This window comes from Labeo rohita, chromosome 8 (genome assembly GCF_022985175.1).
Source record: "Labeo rohita strain BAU-BD-2019 chromosome 8, IGBB_LRoh.1.0, whole genome shotgun sequence".
Taxonomy (NCBI): Eukaryota; Metazoa; Chordata; class Actinopteri; order Cypriniformes; family Cyprinidae; genus Labeo; species Labeo rohita.
This window is the reverse complement of record NC_066876.1, coordinates 2,315,892-2,326,139: the sequence shown is the minus strand read 5'-3', so window position 1 is coordinate 2,326,139 and position 10,248 is coordinate 2,315,892. Positions and strand designations below refer to the sequence as shown.

General features: G+C 34.2%; 1 protein-coding gene across 2 annotated transcripts; it reads right to left on the bottom strand.

The window, feature by feature from the left end:
- Positions 1-373: 373 nt before the first annotated feature.
- On the bottom strand, positions 374-8,081 carry si:dkey-75a21.2 (uncharacterized protein LOC794385 homolog). 2 transcript variants are annotated; one of them, XM_051116413.1, is made up of 9 exons: positions 7,949-8,081; positions 6,139-6,351; positions 5,707-5,825; positions 5,279-5,548; positions 4,520-4,563; positions 1,844-1,915; positions 1,664-1,729; positions 1,552-1,590; positions 374-1,454 (listed from the first exon to the last, which is right to left on the bottom strand). In XM_051116413.1, the coding sequence occupies exons 1-9, from the start codon at positions 8,015-8,017 to the stop codon at positions 1,072-1,074; spliced, it is 1,275 nt and encodes a 424-aa protein (XP_050972370.1). In that variant the 5' UTR covers positions 8,018-8,081; the 3' UTR covers positions 374-1,071. The 2 variants fall into 2 exon arrangements, with proteins under 2 accessions (XP_050972370.1, XP_050972371.1); XM_051116414.1 differs by having other exon boundaries at positions 1,664-1,726; positions 7,949-8,079.
- Positions 8,082-10,248: the final 2,167 nt, after the last annotated feature.

The window sequence follows — 10,248 nt, the reverse complement described above, 5'->3', positions numbered from 1 at the left end:
ACAACAAACAAAGCCATTAAATTTCTATGGGGAGAACTGTAGCTATCCCTAGGCAAAATACTAGATTAGGGTTAACGCTTCCTAATTCACAAACTATTGAAGGTTAGGCGGCGTCCCGCTTTTAGTGATTGTTTTTTCAAAATATTATTTTATTGTGGTAACTATATTGCAGCAATGCAATATAACAGCAAAACTAAATGATTTTAGTCGCAGCTATATAGGTACTAATCATGACTTTACAGGTTTATTTTTAAATGTACTTTACAAAGGCCAGTACTAAATCTATAACTACACTTTAAACAGGATTTGAATGTCTTCCGATCAAAATAGCACAACATACTATTCGTACATTGTTTACAAAGCACAACTACACTATTTATTACACTATTTATTTAAATCATCCCATTCATGATACTGAAAACCCATGAATTTACATGTGATATCAAGTGATATTTTGACAAAATGTAAACCACACCATCACACACAACCCTGAAGCAGCATTGGACATAAATAAACTTTGGTGACATATGACATAAAAGCAGTAATGCTTGTTCACATTACATGGGTCTGGACAATGAAGATATCAGAAACATATTTTCTCTTTCTATAGGGTCGTTAAAATAACAGGTTCAGGTGTCTGGACACCTTTAAATATATGGTGGCCAGCATTTGCAGTTACTTTATTAAGTCATGATATGACACTGCAGAGTGAAACTGATTCAATTGAGAGAAAAAAAAAACAACCTAAGGTAGAACTTGATCAGTCAATTGACCACATGATGAAAAGTTGAGTTTCATACATGAAAAAAAAAACAGTTATTACACTGTGATCAAAATTACAAACACAAATGTTTTCTCTTCTAGAATAACATGCACTGTTGAACTGTGCAATCAAGACCAGAAATATAAAGTAAATGGGGTAAATATTGATTTCATGTTGAAATGTTCATGTTTCATGATGTTCATGCCAATCTTCTGAAGGCTTATTGATTCAAGCCTCTATATAGTGTTTGGATGTGTACACCCACCAAATGCTGCTGCTGGAGGTGGTAATGTGTTGGGGATAGGTGGTTAATCTGTCTTCTCAAGGGTATTATTGTCTTGCAAACAGAATGTGAGAGTTTGGGGAGTGTTGTTGGATCTGCTGTTGCAGTATGGGTGCTCTCTTCTTGAGTTCTTTGGGGGTCTGCCAACAGCTCTTCGTCCAGCCAAAGCCCCTCTTCTCCGTGGACTTGTAGCTGGTAGTAAATTGATCTGATTGATTATCGGAGTGGCCTTACCAAAGGAAAAGAGTGATGCCTGAAGAGCACTGTCAGTCTTTATTTGAAAGAAACTGGACACAAAAGCTCTTATAGGCGGTGTAAAACTTGCATCCTCATTCAGCTTCCTTTTCAGCATCCCAAAGATCTCTTCAAGCTGTCCATCCAAAGACCCAACGACCTCTTCAGTTGCACCTAAACACACCGATACAATGACAATGACTGTGTTGACTCTTAACAGGATTAGTCTGATTAATGTGAGATTAATGTAAGATGCTTGAAAATAACGTACTTGGGCCTGGCTCATTGTCTTCTGTGAAATGCTCTGCTTCTAAACAGAAAGACTGTTTAATAGCCCATGTAATAATCACATATTTACATAATGTATGTGAACTGTGCTTCACCTGTGGTGATCATTGGTACAGCGTCAACAGACACTCCATCTTCAATGCACGCACTGTGTCCATCTGCTTGTTTTAGAGAAAGGACAATGTTGTGAAATCTTTTCTATATCTTTTTATAGTCAACTATTTTTGATGTAGACTTGGTTCATTTCAGCAGGTGCATGAAATGTTTCTATTCACCTGTCACTGCTGCCGTCTCCCATGATTGTTCCAACTCTAACGGTTTAAAAAGCTCGTCTGAAATGTCCTTCTCTGCAGACACCCATATATTGCCCCCCCACAAAAATTGGAATTAAACAACAGTTTTTGCCAAGCAATTTAATATGATATAATTCAATTAAAAAAAAAGCATAAATGACGAATATATCTGACACTTTTTTAAAGGGGTCATCGGATGCAAAGTTCACTTTTACATGTTGTTTGAACATTAATGTGTGTTGTCAGTGTATGTACAAATCTACCCTATAATGATAAAAATCCATGCAGTGGTTTTTAATTAATCTTTAAAAATAATATCCCCTTTTTCAAATCGAGCCGTTCTCAAATGCCAGAGGCCGCTCCCACGATAGTTGATTGACATGAGCGTCTTACCTCAGATCAGCTGTAACAGTCCAATAACCTCTATAGTTCTGATGCCGGAGCAGGGATGTAAGTTAGATTAAGCGACTGAGGTGTTGTGTTGCTGGATGTAATAATGAACATAGTGGTCGTCATTTACTCCCGACATCTGAGCCGCTGAAGATGCAGTGGATTATGTTTGTTTGTAAATGGAATGCGCCTCCCGATCTACATATATCCGTCCATGTTCACGCGAATCATTCATGATCCAGCTTCACTTACAGCAGAAGTGAGTATAAGGGTTTTTTTATGAATCTTTGCGATCGTCTTTCCTTATAACGTGGTAGTTAGTAAGTTTAGCGGCTAAACGCGGCTAAATGCGGCTAATGTAAACAAGCTCGTCACTCCACAGAGAGAAGAGAGGGGCGGGGCGAGCAGAGCTCATTTGCATTTAAAGGAACAACCCCTTAGAATGAGATGATTTTTGCAGAGCTGTTTTTGACAAGGTAAAAAGGGTGTTGTTTTACACAACCATTGAGAATTTTTAATCAAAGTATATTATAGACTTTTCATTAAGACCCTAAAGAATCATATCAACTTGTGGAAAATGGGCATCCGATGACCCCTTTAAAGTATACATTCTATTGTATTTATAGACACACACACTAATGTAACTCTGAGTTACAATTAGGCAAAAAGGTGGAATGGGCGGTATATTGACTTTGTAAGATATATCAGTATCTTTTCAAAAACACAAGACTACCGTTTACATGATTATAGAGTAGTGTGATTATTTGCAAGCACAAATAATGAGTACACAGAGTGACTGCTTTAGAGACAGTGCAATATCCAAATTGTCCTAAACATGTGACATGCTTTATTTTAAGCGCTTCAATAACGCTTCATAAGCATATAGTTTAAAGCACCTTTTCCTTAAATTTCATTACCATGTAGGTACTGTAGGTGTTATTAGTTCCATTCCACACAAAAGTGGTAACTGTATATGGACTGTTGTAATGGGGTAAATCAAAGGTCTTAACATTTAGTCTGTGCTTTTGTTTTATTTAATCTCAAATTTGTTTAAGTTCTGCCTTAAAAAGCAATACTTTTTTTGATTAATAATGTAAATTTTTACCTTTTATATAGCCTAGCCTACACACACACACACACACAAAAAATAGGGGTTTCAAATTGTACCTTTTTGGGTACAACAGCTTGTCACTGGAGCAGTACCCCCTTTTTTTTTTACCCCTAATAGATACATATTAGTACCTTAAGGGTACATATTACTACTCTAAGGTATTACCTATTAGGGGTAAAAAAAACAAAGATGTCCTTTTAAGGGTACTACTCCAACGACAAGCTGTGGTACCCCCCAAAGGTACAATTTTATACCCCTATTTTTCTGTGTGCAGATACATTCACTTTATTTGTTTTCATAGCTTTCCATTTCCACATTGTGTGACCTGAGACACCTTATGTAAAGACAACTTAACATTTAGCCCACTTTAGAAAAAAACAGAAGATATATACTATATATCGCTATTCAGCCTAAAAATCAAGTACAAAAGGCCATGCTATATTGTGAATGTAGTCATTGCTAAAGGTGCTTAAGGTGCATTGCTAGTCATTCTAAAGGCATCACATCTAGCGGAGTATATTTACAATATTGTCTCAATACTAAAGAGACAGATTCATTAAGCGTTATTTTTCTGCTAGAAGACTTCTCTGACAGTGATGTCTGTTCAGTAATATATACTGCCCTCGAAAAGATGGAAACACCCCTGGCAAAGTGTGGTTTTGGACATTAAAGTAAGTTGTCATTATCATTGAAGAGCAGCAATAATAATTTTCATTTTGATCACATAATAATGGCAATATACATGTCAAAGTCAGACATGCCCCTTTGTCAGCTGTGATGCCTGGTTACTGGTTTAAACTTGGCCCAGGTTTTTAAAAGATTTTTGGGTCAGCACACCTTAATATCTTCAACAATTGATTGCTAATCAAGTTTAGAATACAATGAATTTAGGCCCAGATTATGCAGAGCTGTAATAGCTGCTAATGCTGGATATTTTGATGAATCGAAAATGTACGTTTTTTTCTATGTATAAACTGTTTCCGTAATAAAATATGTCTTCGTAATTTGTGTTGTCCCTTACCAGTGCAAAATTATCACAAATTAAAAAGGATTCATGCCAATATTGTCCAAAACCCCACTTTTCTAGGGCGTTTCCAAACTTTTGGAGGGCAGTGTATATATACACACACACTCCAGGTTTGGCAGAATTGTCTCACCTGCAGGTTCAGCACATGTTTTCTGAAAAAGCTTGTGGTATAATCTGTAGTGAAATATAATAAAAATTCTGTTTTAATATTCAATAGTAACAACATGCATATTTACATAAGATAGAGTTGATGCTATTTTTCCCAGAAGCACTGATTTAGGTGGTGTTAAAAAATTATAATAATAATTAACATATTGAAAACCTTTGTCCATAATATCTGACTCAGCACTGTGTGAACAAAATGTAGAAATACATAAATGGCATCACAGAGATTATGACTGTGTCAATTCAGCACCAAGTCAGTAAAAAAAAGCTTCATTAACATGTTTTTAAGAATTAATTCTTAATATATTGAAAACCTTGTCCACAAAATCAAAGTCAGCATCATGTGATCAAAATGTAAATGTCATCAGAGGCAGGATTATGACTTTGTCAATTCAGGAAGTCTTTTAAAAATCACAAATGTTGTCTTCTCAAGGTTAATTCACTTTGTCAAATGATAAAATCCTTAAGAAACATCACAATATTTAGGATTAAATATATGTGACGCCACCTCTTTTTTAACTCATTAAACAAAACTGTATGTAAAACGTTTTCCAAAAACATGTGAAATAAACATAAAAGCTATTATCAAAAAGATTTTTAAGAATCTGAACACGTTTTATAAAGATATTTTTAAAGATATTTTAATGAAAATTCATTGACTCATAAACAGCTTCACTGCATTAACGTTACACATTTTAAATACAGATTGTACTGAATGACTGACCTGTAGCAGAACTGAAGGTCTGGGCAAACAGATCGATCGGCTATAGCATAAATGTAGTTATCGCCTTCCTCTTCCTGCAGATTGTATTTAATAGTTTTGAGGGCAGATGAAGGAGAGTGACCGCTTTTGTAGAGCTGTTGTAGCTTTTCAATGGTGTCATTTGACACATCTCTCCACCTCATGACCTCTGCTGTGTTCAGTCTATGATTATGTTCATTCCTCAGGTTCACATGAAGGAAATAACCCTCTTCAATGTGTGGGTCTCCTGATCTGTGGAAGGATAAATGAAGTATTATGTTGCAATGTAGAGTTTCAAAATAAATCGCATGACTCTGTGAATTACATTTGTTGTGAACACATGTTTGGGTGCTCAAAATGTAGCTGAACTGTATTTATAGTACATTACCTTGGTCTCATTTTTGTCTCACCTGGACTTTCTTTCATACATAAATCTCTTGAGAATAAGAAACATGGTGGCAGGGCAGTTGGTATTTTTGGTCGTCTTGGATGATGAACTGTATGTTTTGTGTTGGCATCTCAGATCCACCTGTGAAATAAACACAAACTCTCAAATTAATACTAAACATGAAATCCTTTTTTTCCAAAATATGCCACAATCCTGTCACCATTATTACATTATTGTTAATCATCATTTAATTTCTTTATTACAATACTTATCACCAAAGCTTTACTTTAGCCAAGGTGATTTGATGATTCAACAAAAAAAAAGTAATTTTAGAGAATGTTATTACACTAATCAATTACATACAATAAGAACGGTGTGTCTATTAAGAAAGGTAAACAGCATCTATTTTGATATCATGTTGCATTTAAAGTATACATTAACAGGCTGTTCCTACTCTGTATTTGTTGTAGCGTCCAGAGTCAGGATACGTCCTAGATTTCCTCCATGTTAAAGCTGAGGACTTTTGGAAGTCCTCCAGCCACTTCTGGACCTGCTCCTCAGTAGTCATTTGCAATTTAAGAGCCGCTCTGAAGTTTTCAACATCCCCGGACATTTCCAGCAGTTCATGATGACAAAGTAGATGACTATAGCCGGGTGGCAAGATTTTCTGCCATGAAAAGTGTTAGTTAATAAAACACACACAATCTCACAAGAACATGTCCAAGTCACATTACTGTAATGCATCACAATGTTTTATTTTTCAATTTATTTTTTAATTATTTGCATGAAATTTTTCATTACTATAACAATAGGGATTTGAAATATTGCAGTACAATGAATTTGTGCTTAAATCACCATAACTTAATGCAGAACAGCAACCACCTATCATGATGTATTATACACTGCCTGGCCAAATAAATTAAATAAATATATTTGAATTTGGCATTTGCATATACAAGTAAATATTGGATTGGATCATTATTACAGTGATTAATGTTTCTAGTATGTTGAATGTTTTGCAATAATTATTTTAACCGTAGCTTGTGTAACTTTTCATTTTTTAAACAACCATGTTGCAGGACATACCCATTTCCCTTATTCCAGGATGACGATGTCAAGATTCATTGGACCCAAATTATTAAATAGTAATTTGGTGAGCATGAGGAGTTATTTTCATGCATGAATTGGCCACAGAATCCTGACCTTAAGCCTATTTAAAATCCTTGGGATGTGCTGGAGTAGACTTTAGTGGCTTTACTCTACCATTTTCAATACAACATCTTGGCCAAAAATATTAATGCTTGATGGAAATAAACATTGTGACGTTGAATAATGCTGTTAAAACAACGCCACAACAAAAGAACATAATGTTATCAAAGCTTAAATATTAGAATGTGCAACTTCTTTTTAGACAGGCAGTGTAAAGATGACTCCAGCACATCCCAAAGCCTTTCAGTGGGGTTAAGGTCAGGACTCTGTGGTGGCAAATCTTTCGCAACTTGAACATCAGCAATCCTGACACTGTCATCCTGAATATGAACATGGGTATGTCTTCTGACATGGTTGTTTGGAAAATAAAAGGCTGCACACTGCATCAGTTTTTGCCAAAGAACTGTTGCCAAAAATACAACAAGCCAGAAACATTTTTATCGCTACAAATAATGATTCGATCCTAAAAATCTATTCGTACCTAAAAGTTGTTGCTTATTTAAATCGACTGCTTACCAGGCAGTGTACTTCATTCACATTAATGACAATTTAAGGAAGAAATATTCCTAACTCTCATGAAAATAATTTCACACTGAAAACAATGGCTAATAGATAGATAGAATAAGTAACTTGTGTTTTTGCACCAAGAATTATATAGCATTATATAATATGTCTTGTTTTTACTATGGCAGCAGTGATTAGCTCTGCATGTGTTAGACCTTTTCCGTGTATGTTTCGTAACATATTTTATGGAAAATACAGGAACCACATGGTTATACCTAAAGGTAATAACTAATGTTATGATACATACATTGGTATAACTATGCTATAACTATTGTATAGATTCACACTGGGCAAGACTTTGTTTTATTAAAACACTACTTTAACAGGTTATCGAGCCGTATAATAGTAAAGTAATTTGTTATCGCTGAAGGTAAATATTCTAAATGAACTGTACCAGATGTGCTAACGTTAGCCGACTAGCTCACACAAACTCAGGCCTCGCTCTTTAATGGTGAAAACAGCTGCTTCTGAAAATATAAATGACTACAAACCTCCACATGCTCTGTATCCTCTGCTGCTTTATCCTCTCCAACACAATGCTGACACTTCAACAGCGTCATTTTGAGCAGCTGAGCACAGCTGAAGAGCCAAACTTTATTTGTGAACGGCTCTATAAGGTAACCGTCCTACGCAAAACTCTCGCGAGATTTACACTGGAGACCACCTCGCGATTTCTCTCTGTCAAGATTCAAGAGACTTATTTGCGTGTTGAAAAGGCTTTATTTTGCCAAAACACTGGTAACTTTAAATTACAGAAATACACATTTTGCACACACAAAAATGTTTGATAAAATAATAACAATGAGCAGGACATTTTTATTTTATTTACTTATTTATGTATTTATTTTTAGAGTGTTCAATTTATGTTCATGCCTGACTGAGTCAGAACTTCTTTGAAATCAACAAAGCATGAGAAGAAATTTGCTTGTCACTTAGTTTATGTACAATGTGGAAATGGTCTGCAGTGTTTTGGTTGGAAGCCAGTGAATGTTGCAGAAGAGGTTACTGTTTAAACATGTACCACAGTAGTTGAGGATGAATTTGTCTTTGCTTTTATAAATAGGGCTAATAGTTTCAGTAATGAAACCATTGTTTCAGATTTTGGGAAATACACCTGCACCGAGAATGATTTTAAAAAGACCTAAGATACGGCCAATTTAAATTTGCAGTCTGTGTATTTAATAATTTTGTTTAGGACGGTGTCAATACAACAAGCTTTTGTGGATTTTAAGGTTAATATTTTGTTCAGTAATTCAGTTAGTATAATAGTCCAATGGTCTTTGACAAATGGCACTAAAAGACAGTTTGTTGTATTGTGCTTTGCATAAGGTTGTGGTAAGTGTTTTACCCAGACACCTCTATTCTAAATGGCCAGATCTTCATTATGATCTTCATTTATTTAGTAAGTTCTAATATTCCCAAAAGTGATTTGATTCTAAAGTTTGTTCAGTTCCTTTAGATGATCTGTATTCTTCCTTAGAATATTTTTAAAATGAAAAAAATAGGTTTGAGAAGTTTTAGTAATGTGGCTTTCAAATGACAGTTGTCAAATAGCACACCCAAGTCCCTAACTGACGACAAAGACTCCAGTCCAATCATTTAAACCTTTTTATTTTATTATTTTATTTTATTTTGAATTTTGTAGTAGGACCAATTAATCAATTTAGGTCCATCTAATAAGCACTTAAAAAAGTAACAAGTACCTTGTGACTAACTTTATGCCGTCCATGTACTTTTATTTTGTATTTTTTATTGATCAATATTAATTTACAAACTCAAGTGGGGAACACAAATATGCATATGAAAAATATACACTTTTACATAATTAAATCCCAGTCATACATAAATGTCCATGTGTATATATAAATCTACACACAATAAACAACAAACAAACAAAACATTTTTTGGGGGGTTGCAAGGAAAATAAATGAATAAAATATACAAAATCTTACAATTTTTAAAAGGAAAGAGACTCATACATGGTTTTATACCATTCACCAAGGGGTTCATTATATTTGGATAAGTGTTTTAAAGATTTTATGTATTTTTTACACTCATTTTTAAAACAATGTATAGAGGGTTTACTGTTATTCCACTTACTTTTATGTGAATGATATTTACCCATTGTCACAATTATGTTTACCATCAATGACATCTTTTTCGAAAAACCATCAACATAAACCAACACCTGAAACAAATTAAATGATGGAATATTAGAACTAATATCAATATTTAGCCAGCTGTAGATATCCTGCCAAAACTGTAATGTGACTGGACAAGAAAAAAATAAATGTTCAACAGTTTCAGGCACTTCTAAACAAAAAACACAAGGATCTACCTCAAAACGGAATATTTTCCGTAAAATTTCAGCAGCTGGATAAACATTGTTTATAATTCTAAACTGAATATCCTTCATTTTAGGTAGAATTGGCCATTTAAGATAATTACAAAATTTATTTTTAAATACCTCATTATCAAAAAGTTTTATTTTTGCAGGTGTATTAAAATCTGAAAATAATATACTTTTTAATACATTTCCTATTTCTTTGTTCTTACACTTTTTGTCCCCAGTATGTATTCCTCTAATCTCCAACTCAATTTAACAGATACATTTGAATATGTGAGGGTGTTTTGCATTAATTGTTTTAACGAAGGAGGGATGGCTTTACACAGAGTATTACATTCTCTAAAGGAACATTTTATCTCAAATTTCTCCATGAATGAATTATGATGAATAAATTGACCAGTTTCATCTAACAAATCTACAACATATAACACCTTTTTTTCATAC